The sequence below is a fragment of the Bemisia tabaci genome, chromosome 4 (assembly GCF_918797505.1).
Source record: "Bemisia tabaci chromosome 4, PGI_BMITA_v3".
Classification (NCBI taxonomy): domain Eukaryota; kingdom Metazoa; phylum Arthropoda; class Insecta; order Hemiptera; family Aleyrodidae; genus Bemisia; species Bemisia tabaci.
This window is the reverse complement of record NC_092796.1, coordinates 13,154,420-13,170,284: the sequence shown is the minus strand read 5'-3', so window position 1 is coordinate 13,170,284 and position 15,865 is coordinate 13,154,420. Positions and strand designations below refer to the sequence as shown.

At 36.4% G+C, this 15,865-nt stretch overlaps 1 protein-coding gene across 9 annotated transcripts in view; it reads left to right on the top strand.

Moving 5' to 3' along the window:
- The first annotated feature begins 362 nt into the window (after positions 1-362).
- Positions 363-15,865, top strand: part of msn (serine/threonine-protein kinase msn) — a 51,592-nt gene continuing 36,089 nt past the window's right edge. For 2 of the 9 annotated variants that reach the window (XM_019046044.2, XM_019046041.2), the window contains exons 1-8: positions 365-827; positions 4,423-4,545; positions 5,212-5,256; positions 6,986-7,271; positions 8,554-8,835; positions 9,498-9,656; positions 10,364-10,624; positions 12,563-12,675. In XM_019046044.2, coding sequence (XP_018901589.2) covers positions 762-827; positions 4,423-4,545; positions 5,212-5,256; positions 6,986-7,271; positions 8,554-8,835; positions 9,498-9,656; positions 10,364-10,624; positions 12,563-12,675 — 1,335 coding nt within the window. In that variant the 5' untranslated portion in view covers positions 365-761. Of the gene's footprint in view, positions 828-4,422; positions 4,546-5,211; positions 5,257-6,985; positions 7,272-8,553; positions 8,836-9,497; positions 9,657-10,363; positions 10,625-12,562; positions 12,676-15,865 lie in introns of all 9 variants that reach the window. The other 7 variants (XM_072299359.1, XM_019046045.2, XM_019046043.2 and 4 more) reach the window with 7 other exon arrangements.

The following is a 15,865-nucleotide window of genomic DNA, read 5'->3' as shown; positions in this document are numbered from 1 at the left end:
CGAATTAAATTAACCCGCAAATTTGAAAATCCCGGTCTCTGAAAAGGTAAGCCTGGTAAATTACAGAGATGCCACACTGTGCTAAGAATAAAATCAGCCTGCAGTCAGCAAGCTCACAAACAATAGCTGAATGCTGAATACAATCAATTAAAATTGTGCTTTTCATTTGACGTAGATGTAACTTAACCACGCAACCTGGCAGGCTTTTGACATGTTGATTTCTGTGAGGAGGTGTATACATTTTTTTCGTCGTTACCGATATGATAAGGAATGCAAATCAATAAAATCCGACAACATTGCATGTACATTATTTACAACCTGTGTTCACAACAAATGAAAGCCGTGAACCAAACTGAATTGTATTACATGCTTTTACATCATTCAAAATTCATCGTGTTTTCAATTTTCCGTGCTTCGAAAAATAATTTTCTCAAAGTTCTCCCGAGCGAAATTCAATTTTCATATTTTATCAGTAGATCGTCGATCTGACAAGTGAGAACTCGGAGACACTGCGGTGGTCCCATGACGTCATCAGAATTGTACTCTGCTCCGTTGTGTATCTTACTTTGTAGGTGTGGACTTTTTATCGTGAATTTTTAATCTAAAATATGAATTACGATGCTTTATTTATCTCTAAGATAGTGTAGCTGAGTCTAATGGCTATCGGGGTACATTTTTACATTTCTAAACATGTGTTTTAACCCTGATTTTCAGATTCCTAAAGTAATGCTGGTGTGTTTGTTTTGAGACTTTCGTGTAAAATGGCGCATAACTTAGCACCCAGCGTAAATTGTGGATTAGACGACATTGATCTGAATGCTCTGAAGGTAAATTTACATCATTTTCCACTAATCTGCAGGCCGCTGGAATGTCCATTGCCCACTTGGCCTGTCTGTCTTCCTTTCATTATTCCTGTATATGCTTGGCATGGTAACCACAATAGCCCCATTAGATTCTCACATCACTTCTATTTTTCAAGGCTGTTATCTCTTTTGAACTCCCTTTTCTGCCCTATTTTGCCTCCGATTCCACCTATCCTTTGAACCCTCCCTGCACTAACTTTCCCAGTCGTCACAAATATTTCAGTGCAAGCGCTTTAAGATACCTCACCTTAGTCAGCACCTCGCATTCTCCCCATGATCCCATTCCTGACAAGCAGTGAGTCACATCAAGAAATGAGGTTTTATGCTATCAGTAGAATTTCATCATTCCCCAAGACCCCAATAACATATATTTGAAAGTGGATGTCCAGTCAAAAGTTTAAACGCTCCTTTCAAGTTAGGCTCACAACAGCCAACAACATCTTCGTTCCTCTAAACCTTTGTTGCAGACTTGTTCCTGAATAAACATAAACATTTTTACTCTTGCTCTTGAAAGTTTCTGTACCACATACTTAGCTGGTGTTTCACATAAGCTAGAATCACTATTCAACGAATATCTCCTATCACCTACGCTGTGTTAAGTGCGTCTGGTGATCTCTCACAATTTCTTGCAAGCTTGTTTTGAATCGTCAAAAGTGTAAAAGTTCATGAGAATTAACTGCCTTGCAATGTTCGAAAGTATTGTCCGAAAATTTTTTAATTTACAGTTTTACAGTCACAAATTTAGTTTCAAAATTTTTTGTGAGTCGACAAAATTTTCCTAAACCTTCTCATGAGAAATATATAGTTGTCGATGAATGAAAGAATAATTTATCATGTAAAACTTCGAAACTGCGCAATGCGAGATAGCCACTTTGGCTCTCACCCCTTCATTCCAGGCTTTGGAGCAAGAAAAATGATATAAGTTATTGACTCAGGGTCTAAGTTATTGGCTTAGTTATTGACTGAGGGTTTTCCTGAACCTGGAAATTTTTTATTTGAAAGCATGAGAGTCGGAAGGGCTAAATTGGGTTACAACCTTGCTGAATTTCACTTGTCGATGCATCTGTTAAATTGCGAGTAGTTTGAAATTTTAGTTTCAGTTTTATTGAATATGAATATGAATTTTCTCCTTGACCTGACCAAAATTTACTGAAATTTTCAACACAAAACTTACACCTGTCAATGTCGAAAGGAATACGTTGTCAGATCAAGCTTCTGAATGTACCAATGCAGCTCCTCCGGGTCTCCTCTATTTTCAGATTTTCTTTTTCCATTCTAAGCTCAGGGCATTGATTAATTGGACCGCGTTAAACAGAAAGGAACCAAGCCACATCAGCTATTGCCAAATTTAATCGGGCAATTTAATTTTTTACATGAAAACGGTTATGCAGATTTTCGTGAAAATTTCTATGAATTTTCTCCATAATACAAAGCAAATTCCTTAAAATTTTCAAAGGAATCCGCACAAATGTTCTCTCGTAAAGAATCAAATTCCCCTGTTAAATTTGGCAATAGCTGATGTGGCTTGGTTCCTCTCTGTTTACCGCGGTCCAATTGAGATTGAAAGCTGATGCAGCAAATAGCTAAAACCTACTCCCTTTTGTTAAATTTTCAGGGTTTTCCAAGTCGATGAACTTTGGTATAAATTATTAAGTTCCTGGTCTCAGTAATTACTATCTGAGGTTTTATAAGTGGTCTTCCCCCTTTTGCCATGTGGCTACAAATTTTTCTGAAGTTTCAATCACCAAACAAATAATGAGTGTTAATTATTTTCAATTGACCTGCGATCAGTGTTTGTCTGATGCATTCTGCAAGGGCCATGTATATCAGGGTTGCCACAGTCAGGAAAACCTGGAGAAGGTGAGGAAGTCAGGGAAACCCGGGAAATGTCAGGGAAAATTTGTTTATCATCTTTATTTTCTTTCTAGAGTGAGTTTCAGGTTTCGAACAACAAGCTAAGCCCGAAAACTATTTTTAATGATGTTTTCTTAATCACCTGTCTTATCTTAACTTGTCAGGGAATTTCACTAAAATGTGTTTGTGGAAATGTCGGGGAATTTCATTTTCTAAATTCTGCGGCAACCCTCAAAATTCCTTACAACAATGGAATAAACATTTGAAGCGTGCAATCATAGAAACACAGATCTCGATTGTAGTCTTTACATTTTTTCATTCCCACATTGTTTAAAAATGATACTATTGTGCATTTTTTACAAAATTCTAAGGGAATAATCTTGGAAGGAAAAAGAAAAGTCATTCCTCAACAATTTAAAACTCTTTAGGATAAGAAGCATCCTCGCAAAAGAATCTACAAGATAAGCAAGGTTACCATTGACTTTTGAAATGCATACTATTTTTGTCATTATTTTTGTAATTTAGTTTCAATGTTAAAAAATATCAAGATTGATGCATCTTTAGACCTATTCCCATAGTACGAACCGAAAGAGTCGAAAACAAACGAAACTAACGGAAAAAAACCGAGGTAACAAACTGTGAGCTAATTAAATGAGAAAACAGAGAAGAATCGGAAAATTAAAAAACTCAAACTCACAAAATAAAATTAAAAAGCCGACGCGTTTCGGGACACCTCGGTCCCTTCTTCAAGGCTAAATTCCGACTGCCTGTTGTTGTTTACATCCTGCTTGGTGTGGAATCTATCAGTGCTGCCAATCACTTTGAGCAAACAGTTTTCCAGGCATTCCAAATCTAAATTTACCAACTTGTCTCTCTTTTTGTGCATTTCCATAGCTTCCAAGATGTTCAGCTTCCTTCTATCGTTGCATCCAATTAACAGTTTCCCTTCCTCTTCGAACCGATGTCCTGTCTCAAGATTATGCAAAGCTACTGCTGACTTGTCAATTTCTCTGTTCTTAATACATCTTTGATGTTCTTTTATTCTTACTTTCATCTTCCTTCTTGTCTGCCCAATGTATTGCTTGTCACAGTCTTTACATTTCAAACTGTAGATGCCAGCCCTGTCTTCTTCTCTAACTTGGTCCTTAAGATCACCATGGAACACTGATTTCAAATTGTGCCTATTAACTGGAACTGCTTTTAGGTGATACTTCAGAAACACTTTTTTAAACTTTGAAAAATGGTTTGGATGGTAGCAGATCTTCACAAAGGCGCCTTCATCCTCTCTTATACTTTTAAGAGTGGTCACTTCCTGAACCCTTTTGCGAAATTCTTTTTTACGAATTAAATTCCTTACAGTTTCAACTTGAAAACCATTTTTCACTGCAATTTCCAAAATTCTCTGCTCTTCTTTACTACGATCCATAGGCGACAAAGGAACACTGAGCATCCGGTGGATCAAACTATTGAAAATGCTCAATTTTTGGCTAGGAGGGTTGTAAGAGTCGTTACTAATGTAAATGTCAGTATGCGTTCCTTTTCTGAAAATGTCAAAATTTAACATTCCCTTCTGCCTATGTACCATTAAATCGAGAAAGGAAAGTTTCTCGTTATTCTCAACCTCGTAGGTGAACTTAACCGACTTTTCTTGCAACTTTCCCATAGTGCCGAATTTATTTAAGTGATTTTGATGTAATATTTTTAGGAGCCAGCAGGTATATTCGAATTAATAGAAGTAGTAGGAAATGGTACCTATGGCCAAGTATACAAAGGACGTCACACGAAGACAGGCCAGCTTGCTGCCATCAAAGTCATGGATGTCACGGAGGTAAACAAAATAATATTCTCTAACTATCGTACTCAAACTAGAAGAAACAAGGCAATCTTGTCAAATTTTCTAGCATTTAAGTCTCAAGGAGTTCATCATGGCAAGCATATTATTTCAGAATTAGCGTTTAAAACTCCTAAAACAAGTGGCTTTACTGTGTAAATGGAGCTTCCTTGCATCCTTAAAAATTAAAAAGTTTTCTATCATAATGATTATATGTTAGGCTTTGCCTACACATGCAATGGTTTGTAGAACTTTTTTTCCTCTCTCTGTGCGCAGATGAAATAAGTTATTACTCATCTACAATTTATTCTGCCCAAGTTTTTGGAACTCTGTGCATGTTTACAAGGTCCTAGAGTTTTTAATTTTAGTTTCTGTCTCACTTTACTGTGAAGTACTCTACTTTACTGAAAAACTGAAATAACATTCTACCTACAAACATTCTATCCATAAAATTTAGAAATTCCTTTTTTAGATCAGACTATATTGTGAGGTCTGTCATCAACTACGAATGTGAAAGATGCAGCTACTGTACCCTGCTTGATTTCCTTTTTTCCCCTTCTACAATTATGTCAAAAGTTGGAAAGATTTTAAAATTACTAGATGTGTTCTTCTGTTCATACTGTAAATTTATCAGTGTTAACTATTTTATTGTTTCATTTACAGGAAGAGGAGGAAGAAATAAAGTTGGAGATTAACGTGTTAAAAAAGGTATGCTCATTAAAATTGAACCATTCTTCTAAGGAAGCCCATTTTTTGACTTAATGATTTTATGGGCCTGTTGCAAACTTCTGCCAGAGCAAAAATAAGAAATGTTACTCGTAGAAAGTGTCTCAAAATTCCCGATGAGCGCATTGGCAAAGTCTGAAATGCACTCGTTACTTCACAATTTGCGTTAGAAATTTGCATTTTTTCGAGCTTCCCGCTTCAAAAACGATACCAGGGCACAGGTGAACATTTCGCTAGAGGAGTCATTCCATCCAACCCCAGCTCACAAAGATATTACACAATATTCAACATAGCCAACGCCAATCCGCCAAAACACATGTGACAGGACAATGATTCTAACCACTTGATAACAATCGGCGTGTTTACATTCACATTTTTCTCGCGTTGATAGATATCTGCCTTGATTGACCTTGTGCTCTCCTCAACTTGCGCACGGAAGCGTCAACCATGTTGAGCAGGGATTGAATGGAATGACTCCTCTAACGAAATGTTCACACATGTGATAGTATCCTTTTTGAAGCGGGAAGCTTAAAAAAACACAAATTTCTTTCGCAGATTGTGAAGTTAGGAGTGCATTTCAGGGTTTTCGGATGCACTCATCAAGATTTTTGAGACATTATCTGTAAGGAACAGCTTTATCTTTGCTTCAGCAAAAGTTGGCAACAGGCCCATTTTTAGGGGTCTAACACAATTTTACCAATACAGAAACGAAAAATCAAGGGCGAAGCAACTTCCTGACCATGTGACTAGGTCGGTCTTGTGAAATGGGAGAACTTAGTCAGATTTGTATGTTATTTCCATTTTTATAGCATTTTTAGCAATACAAAAGCCCAAGTTATCTGAAGCTTTAGTGATAAGTTTTTGTTGTAGCCTTCAGAGAAAATTCAACAGGGATTTTAAATAAAAAAATGGCGGAAGGCATGGAACCTTCTCCACCCCAGTGAAGAATGTTTGCTTTTTCTTCTCTGATGTTTACCCTGGTATGACTAAGTAATCTTGGAATCTGCATTGTGAATTTTTTCATGACTTTGCACATTGATAAATGCTTCAAACTTTGTTTTTCAATCTAAGTGGCATTCTTATTTTGTTTCATATTTATGGCTGCAGTCAGGGTTTAAAATTGTACTACTGCTTACCTGATAGTTATTAAGGTAGAGCTCACGCATTGTATGTTGAGACAAATGTCAATCTCTGATTAGCTCTGAATCAGCACCACTCAACAGGTTATTACATGCAGTCAGATGGCACCCTGATGAGTGGTGACTTAAACAATACTTTGACGTTTGTCTCAATATACGATGCGCGAGCTTTAGCAAGAATGAAGGTCAGTAATTCAAAGATGGCTTTTGGCGTTTTACCTAGCAAAAAAACATCAATTCGAAATTCTCTTCAGGTTCTTCATTAATAATTTTATAAACTTCCTACTTAACTTTCTTTTTTTCTCAAAGTTTTAAACAATGGTCCAATTTCTTTCTACGCAAAAATCTTGTTTCATGTTTTCTAGAAGAGACCTCAGATGATGTATACTGAAGTTAAATTTTACTTGTAAGAATATCAAATCATCTTAATTAATTTTTTTCAAGGTGTATAAGTGAAATGAAAGCCTAGAACCTCTCAGTCCAAGGATGGAACCTTGGTAGAACTTTATAAATTATGCTTTTAATTCAAATGCTCCATCTAATTCAAATAATATCTGTTTAATATTCCACAGTACTCAAATCACCGCAACATTGCCACATATTATGGTGCGTTCATCAAAAAGAAAAGTAATGCTGGCAAAGATGACCAGTTGTGGTTGGTCATGGAGTATTGCGGTGCTGGATCGGTCACTGATCTTGTCAAATCCACAAAAGGTCAATCACTTAAAGAGGAATGGATTGCATATATTTCAAGAGAAATCTTGCGAGGCTTAAGTTACTTGCACAGCAACAAAGTCATCCACCGTGATATCAAAGGTCAAAATGTCTTGTTAACTGACAATGCTGAAGTCAAATTAGGTAAGTATCATGGATATATAACCAGCTAACTCAGATTTTGTGACAAACCTAAGTTTGCCAAAGGGGTCATTGTTAAACCTAAGTTTGATCAAAGGGTCATTGGCAAACATAAGTTGGTCTCAAAAGTTCAGGCAAACTGCACTCTTTTTTCAACCTCTAATATGACTTTATCGCTTAGCTTTTTTTTTTTTTTTTTACTGTTAAAGTCGCTTTACTACTCAGCTTTGTTATACTGCTGACTTTTTCGAAGTAGAGTGTACGTTATGTTAAATGGGCTTATTACAGTTGGAAGGTAATAAAGTTTTTATCTGTGGGTGTGCAAATATGTTTGAACGTGGAAGCAACAGAAGGTTAAATGCAGATGGATTAAGGTTGATAAATTCTAAAAAATTGGCTGCCAATGCAAGTCAAAGTGCCATTTAAGTACCAGCTGCAACGATAAGAAGTCTCTTTATTGCAACACAAATCATTTACCTTTCTAAATTTAATTTTCAACTTGACTGGGTTTTTATTCAAAGTTTCTCTTCTCGTGTACCCAATACCTGGTTTTGCACTGAGACTTTAAAGTTTATTGTTACTGGTTTTAATTCCATTTTTGGGTTTTTTCTGGCTTTAACTGTCTTTTAAGATAGTGTGGGTCCTACCTGTACTACCTACCGTTTTTTACTTACATTATTTGGGCCATATTTTAGTATTTTTTGCCTCAATAATATATTGTGAGATATTAATCCCAAGTTTCCTGAATCATGAAGTCTCCTGAGATTCAACATTACAGCATATTTTGTGCAGTGACTTTGGCGAACTAACAAATGTTTTTGGTTGTTTCTGGGTTAAAAAGAGAGGTAATTGCTAGCCCAGGAAAAAGTGAGCATTCATTTTGAAGAGCAGTTAGGAGGACGTTGGGCTCTTGAATGGCACAAACTTATGTTTTACCCAAGCAAGTTGAAAAAAGTTCAATATTTTTCGATCAAATATTAAATATCAGGCGCACATTTTTATTCAAGAGGAAAGGTATATCCCAAGTTTGTAGTGCATTCTGAAATTCTGTGGATTCATTTCCAGGTTTCATTGTTGGCATTCCAAGTAATTGCTCTGCATTGTTCATTTTATTATAGTAAACCTATGAATCTAGAGCCTCACCTCAAAATAGCTCAGGTTCCTAGATTCTGAATTATGTATCAGTGTTCAGCGTCTTAAAGAAGTTTGGTACCTTAAGTAATTCTTCATCTTTTGCAAGAGAGAGTTCTAACATGGGGTTATCACTAATTTGTCTTGGTTCCAGTCGATTTTGGTGTGAGTGCTCAGCTAGATAGAACAATTGGGCGTCGTAACACATTCATTGGTACACCGTATTGGATGGCTCCTGAAGTCATTGCCTGTGATGAAAATCCAGATGCCACCTACGATAACCGCAGCGATCTTTGGAGTCTTGGTATCACTGCTCTGGAGATGGCAGAATCTCAACCCCCTCTGTGTGATCTTCATCCAATGAGAGCGCTGTTTCTCATCCCAAGAAACACTCCACCAAGATTAAAGTCAAGGAAATGGTCCAAAAAGTTTCAAGGTATTTCCCAAGTTTTTATCGTATTTTGAAATTCTGCAGGTTCATCAGCAAGTTTCATTGTTGACATCTAAAGTTGAGTTCTACATTGCTAATTATCATAACAAACTTATTAGGCAGGGCATTGTTTTTAAGAAACTCAGAGCTGATCTCCTGAGTTCTGAATTATGTTGTTCTCAGACCTGAATCAAGGACGAAAAGAAAGGAAAATTGTCAAGTACGGATTGATTGCAACAATGCACATATTAGGTAGACACCTTAACTCCCGGACTTTAAAAAATATAATGGAAACAATTATTAAATGTGTAAATTTCGGTTGCAATTAAAGTTTTCTTTTTTGAAGCAAATTATCCAAAGTACTTAAAATAGCCTGTTTCACCCTTTGAACATGCTTAATTATGACAAATTTGAGATTTTACACCTACCCTAAAGGAACATAGTGTAATTTTTGATCTCTTCAGCCTTGTACCTCATAATTTACTGAAATGAAATTCCATCTAAATGAATATTTTAAAAATACTTAAATATCTACATGGCCGATCAATTTTCTCTAAGGTCATCAAATTGCATTCGTCTTATATCTGCAATCCTCCATAATTTTTTGGGCCCTTGTCTCATTTTGTCATGATCCTCTTTCTTCTATTGCATCATTTTCTTTGCTGCAGGGTTTATTGAAACAGTCTTAGTCAAAGACTACCATCAAAGACCTTACACAGAACAACTGTTAAAACATCCATTTATCAAAGACCAGCCCACAGAACGACAAGTTAGAATTCAGCTGAAAGACCATATAGATCGCTGTAAAAAGCGTAAACAGGAGAAAGGTAAGCGCATGCATTTTTGGAACAGAAATTGCTCCTTTGTGATGGTTCTGAACTAACTTTAATGATAAATTTTCCAAATTAACACAATTTTTTTTATGGTGCTTCAGAATAAATCTATTTTCTGAAGGTGATTTAAATTCTGTAAATATTTTCAAATTGTACACTTTTGACAGCAGCTGTCTATGTTTCATCGAGCACAGCGAATATGAAAAAAACTTGTAGAGTAATTTTTTCCCATTACTATTTTGCTAATAATTGAAACAAGGACCTTTTTGTCATGACCAGATTTTCTTCAAGATCCTGGTAATCAAGTTTTCAATTCATTCTTTCATTTATTCTTTTTTTTTTTCATCCTATTTTTTGATGAGGCTCTAAAGATTTGTTGAAATGACTTTTTACCATACTTGATTTCTTTTTTTTCTACCTCAGGAGTAATCTTCATAATTAAAATTTTATCAAGATCAGGACCCAACCTTAGTTCTACAATATTCCAATAGTTATCTGTAGTTGAACTAACACTAAAACAATTTTCAATGGCTATTAGCCCCTCACAAGTTGATAGTGGATTACTTAAGATTTTATGAATATCAGAAAGAAAACTGAAGTGTAGAATCACTTAACTGGCTGGTATACTCGAATTCAGGTTCATATGAATGTAATACTTATATGTTTTACCCACTTTAAATTCTTTTTTTTTTTTCATCCAGAACGGGAAGATTATCGATACAGTGGTTCAGAGAATGAGGAGGAAGACAACGCTTTAGCAGGAGAACCCTCCTCAATTGTTCAAGCTCCTGGTGACAACACTTTACGACGCAACTTCTTGCAAATCCAAGAAGGCAGAACACTGTCGCAAGTAGAGAACAATATGAAAGAGTCGAAACATCATGGAAAAGAGCGACGGGATAGAGAGGAAATCCCAGAGCCTGGACCTCCGGCAAGACCGCCAATACCTCAGAGACTGATAGGTGAGAAATACTTTGTTTGTGAGTTTGGGAGTAAATGTTTGGTGCTGGCTTGGTGAAGTAAGAAAAAAATGAGTAATTTCAAAGCTACTTTTATTATTAACTAGTAGTTCAACCCGTGCTTCGCACGGACAGTGTCATCTACAGTTCCTATCCGTGTTTATATGGTAAAATGTATATTCTGTGTGTATTTGATGTGTTTTCTGTGATATATATCTGTATTTATTCCGATTATATTCTGTGTTTTGCATCGATGCGTATCGATTATCGATACAGGAATATTTCGATATCGATATGTATAACACATCAAATACAATAAACACATCAAACACAAACAACACATCTAACACATCGAACTCCGATACACATGGATTATCACATGTATCGATAATCGCGTGTACAGCGATGCTGCGGCGGCGGTTGCTTAGCAACCGTGAGCCCGTTCCTCTCCCCAATTTTCCCATTTTTTGACGATAAAATCCCATAATCACGACGGAGATAAAATTGAAGTAGCGAGTGTCACCCACCAAACTGGAGAGGACCCGTACACAAATTTTAGGGAAGATCGGACAAATGTTACGACCCCCATTTCGTGAAAACCGTAAAAACCGACCTTTACTTTATATATAAGATTTTTTTTGGGTTGATTTGTTCGCTTTTGCATCAAATTTTAACCAACCTTTAGTAATAGCTGGTTAAGAATTACACTTTTTTATCACTATTATAACAGCAGAGTCTCAATTATCCAGATTAACTGGAACTCAAGCTGGTCTGGATGAACCAAAGGCAGGATACTTAAAAAATTAAGAACCAATTACCAAGACCAGTGAAAATTGTATCCATGTAGTGCAGGCACACCCGGGTTCATGGACTGACTTATGGAAGTTGTAGTGTAGAAAGAAATGTGACCTTAATGTCTTCATTTTCAAGCTTTGGTGGATGTCACAGAGCATAGTTGATGTGACTACTGGCCCAAAGTCCCGCTGAAACCATACTGTAAAGATTTATTCGAACTACACACGATTCTTTTAAATCCTGATCCTTATCATTTTTCCTCTCAAATGCCCATGGCTCTCTAGTCTTCCCAATAATCATCAGGAGCAACAGATGAGTTCCTGTAGCACTGTATTGAGTGGACCTTGACCTGTCTTTTGACCTTTGCACCATTTTATGGATATTGAGTAACAACATTGCACGAGATTTTGACTTAAAATACTTCCCAGATCAGACCAAAAAATGAATGAACTGGATGATGGGAATTCAGATAATTAAAGCTCTACTGTATTTAGTTTTTCTTCATTTTAAGTAGAACCCTGTTTTTCACCTATTTTTCAATCTGAATTGGGAATAAATATAATCAAGAAAGTTTCTGGGTATTTTTCTTAATATTTTCAGGCGGGGAACATGAGGAAAATATTTCGGATTCAGAAGTAACATTTTGAATTTCTCAAGCGTGTACCAAGATAAAATAAGAGAAGCTGTAATGCTTTGACTTTTAAAGCCTTCCAGCAACTGGAAGTCCGTTAAATCAATCCTTAAAGTTTCAAGCAGTCTATAGATGGCTGCAGAGACTCCACTCGGAATGAGAGCTGAATATAAGCACTGAAGCAAGAATCGCTCAGCTATCTCCCGAATTAACCGTGTGAATAAACAATATCCAATTCTCTAATTTTTAATATGACTATTGACTATCCAATAAATAATTAGAAATTTGGTATTTTATTACATAGCATGTTTTCTGACACTTGTTATGATCCAGTTTTTCATATGAAGTGTTGAACCACATTAATTATCTCTCCTCAAAGACACTGGCCTTAGTAGCACAGCAACTTTGTAGCATTGTCTGTCTCTGAATCACTTTAAGTCATTTAAACTTTAAGCTCCAACGCAGATTATATCGTCAGCAAGAGCCCTCTAACATGACTTTTCTGTTAATCACAGTTGTGCCAGATCCTCATCCGCCAAGTCGACCATTACCTCCCCCTCCGCGGGAGGATAGGCCGAAACAAGCTCCTCAACCACAACAGAGAAATTCTCACGTGTTCAAACCTATGGTAAGTTCAGTTCTACATCCTACGGAACTTCTCTTTCTGTCCAAGCATGAGAAAGTCTTTTTGCATATTATGCTGCAAAATGCAAGAGACTGATGAAAACTGCGCAAGATTAGTAAATGCAGCCATCCACAGAATACGTATTATACCCGGTTACTTTTAGGCCTATTACAGTGAAACCACGATAACTTGGTACCCAGATGAGTTGATAAAATTGCTCGGTCCTGTTTATCATCCATATAACACAATGTTTGGAAAGTCAGGATTTCTCGGTATCGCCAAACTTGGGATTTGCTTTACTCTGTACAATTATTCTATTCTGACAAAAAAAAAGATTTTAACTTGTTGGGATTCCATTTTTCTGAACCTTTTTTGTGATCAACTAAGGTGAGAAGTGGTGCGTATCTTACCGCTGTAAATTAGTGCCTGCCCTCTGCCTTGCTATGAGGTGAGAGCAAGAGTGAACATCAGTTCCTTATCTCTTTCATGACAGATAAGAGAACTCACGTGGAAGCAGCCAGTTAGAGGGGCAACCGCGTTCATATGGTTTTTCTTAGGGATTTCTTCAAAAAAAAACTTACTGGTTTTTTCTTGGCTTGGGTAAATAGAGCCAACCCTCTTAATGATGCCTCTACAAATCTCTACGTATAATTTCGCAATTTCAAGCGCTTTAAATGAAAATGCAACTGCAACTATGCTTAATCAAATATCTAAAACCCACAATATTTATGTGTTTGGGATACATACTTAATTACTTGTAAAAGTAAGCAAAATTCCGAAATGCACATTGGAGAATAAAGAAACCCGATTGAGTTGACAACCTTCAAAACTCAGACATCCCCGGTCCCGAAGCAAATCGAGTTATCGCAGTTTCACTGCAATATTCCATGACTCCGTTCAGTTAAAGGTTGATATACTCAGATCAGTCTTCGCAATCTCCCATGTGGGGCTGATTCTCTGCAATTTACATCTCTGCTGCTTTCCAAATGTTTCCTTTAACAGGATTGCTCTGTTTGCACAGCTCTCCATTGCCTTAAGTTCAATGTAATCAGATTGAGGAAACAGGAAGAAGAAGCAAACAAAATTGGGGTAACCTTTGGCAATGCAGTTTAGCTAAACTTATTTTACTCAACTGCTCTACACATAGGACTGATTTGAGCCAATACAACATCAGTTTAACTGTTCTCTCATGCATAGATCATCTTCATGGGCCACTGGACAGGATACCAAATTAAGAACCACAATATAATGTTGCCTAGTTGAAATTTTATGCACAATTCAATGGACTCATTAAATATGTCCAAATTCAACTCATAAGTTGGCAATTATTGGTTTCTGTTCATGTCAATTTGTATAAATCCTGCTCATAGAAAAACCATAGTTTGGTAGACTTGAATCTAGCATTGAATTAATTTTGATGTATTTTACGATGGAAGACTTTTCTAGTGTACTATCTTTTTATTGACAAAATTAAGATATTTTCTATTAAAATAGGAAGGAAATGTGTGGTGAAACCAATACCCACTTGTTTTTCCAATGAATAGGTTGATTTCTATGCATAATTTAGCTAATGTTCATCTTAGTTTTCTCGGGAGCAGGAAGTTCATATTCACCGTCTATAATGTAAACTAGGAACGTTTATTTCTCACATACGCGTTGTTTTTAAAAGTTTTCGATATTTCTTGTGTTCTGCATGAAATTTTGATGTGAAAATATGTACTGTGGTGCTGAATTTTTTATCCTGTCTAGTGATATATTGGTGGTGTACTTTTGCCCAAATGAATACGTATCTCCTACAAGGTAATCCATAAGTCTCTCATCACACTTATAACCTCTAGATCTTGTCTTTTTTCAGGGTTGTCCCCTTAAAATTTCAGGGTTTCCCAAAAATCGTTTCTTTCCGTTCTCTCTCTCTCATTTCGCTCAAAAGTTAGAGGGATTATGCCTAGTGCGGATGATGCGGGATTTTTGGATCATCTTGTATAACTGGGGGCAATCAATTTTTGACATTAAGGCACCAGCATTTTATCAATAATGTAATAATGTGCACTTCATGTGATATTCTTGTTATCACTCTAGTCTTTTGCTTTCCATTATCATCTAATGTCCTCGAGGAAAAAGAAAAACCATCTCAAATTTTCTTCAAATGATGATATTGAAGTCATCTCAAGTTTCTGGACAACGTTTACAAATTAAAAATTACAGCTGAGGGAGTTATTCAAACGCTGCGTCAGCATTTCTCCAGCCATCTATTGTCACATTCTTGGTTCCGCCCTTCGTCTTTCCCTCAATGGATACGATTTTTTGCCGTGTGAAGTATGTCAGAGAAGGCATTAATTTTATTCTCAGTTGTAAATGTTCTTTGTTGAATGATCATGATCCGTTGTTTTAAGCAGCGGTAGTAATTGGACATCATTAAGGGAGTAAATACAGTGGAGGGGATGTTTTGCTTACATGAGTGCGGAGTCTCAATTTGATTAACCCCTTAACCTTTCTTTCAACATCTGGAACTTTATCTGCATGAAACATAAAAGCCGCTAGTACAGAAAACTATGACAAATATTCCAATCACCAGCCACCAGAGAATATCCATTTTTCATGGATATTTAGTTATGTAATTGGGGTTGTGGAACTGAATATTTCAACGCTTCAATTTAAAACTGCTTGGAAATTTTGGGATTTTACTTTCTAAAGTGATCTGTCATTTCCACGGCAACCTTTTCTTGGATTTTACTCCCATATTGCCAGGTTTCACTATTATTTTTTCATTTTTCTTTGCTTCTCTGGAAATTTGCCACATTCAGCCAACTCTTCACCATTATGATAGAATTTTCACTGATCATTTGGATGCCTATTTCACAACTGAAGAAATGTGAACTGTCGTCTTTTTGTCTCAACCAAGCAATCATTATTTTAATTCAATGTAAGAATCATGAAGTTACTTGCAGGGGGAAGATAGGTAACTGATGATAGTCAATGAGAATGTAACACATGCAACAATTAACTTATTTTAATTTTTCATTGGTTGTCAAAGAGGAAAATTGGCTGAGCACCAAATGGTTTGAGGGGGTTTGAAGAAGAATATTCACAACAAAAAGGGTAACAGCTGCAGCCATGCTTCCAACCATTCTGGTATTTTTCTTTAGAGCAATCTTAGTTGGACTGCATTTTTTAAAAAGGAATCAAGAGCCAT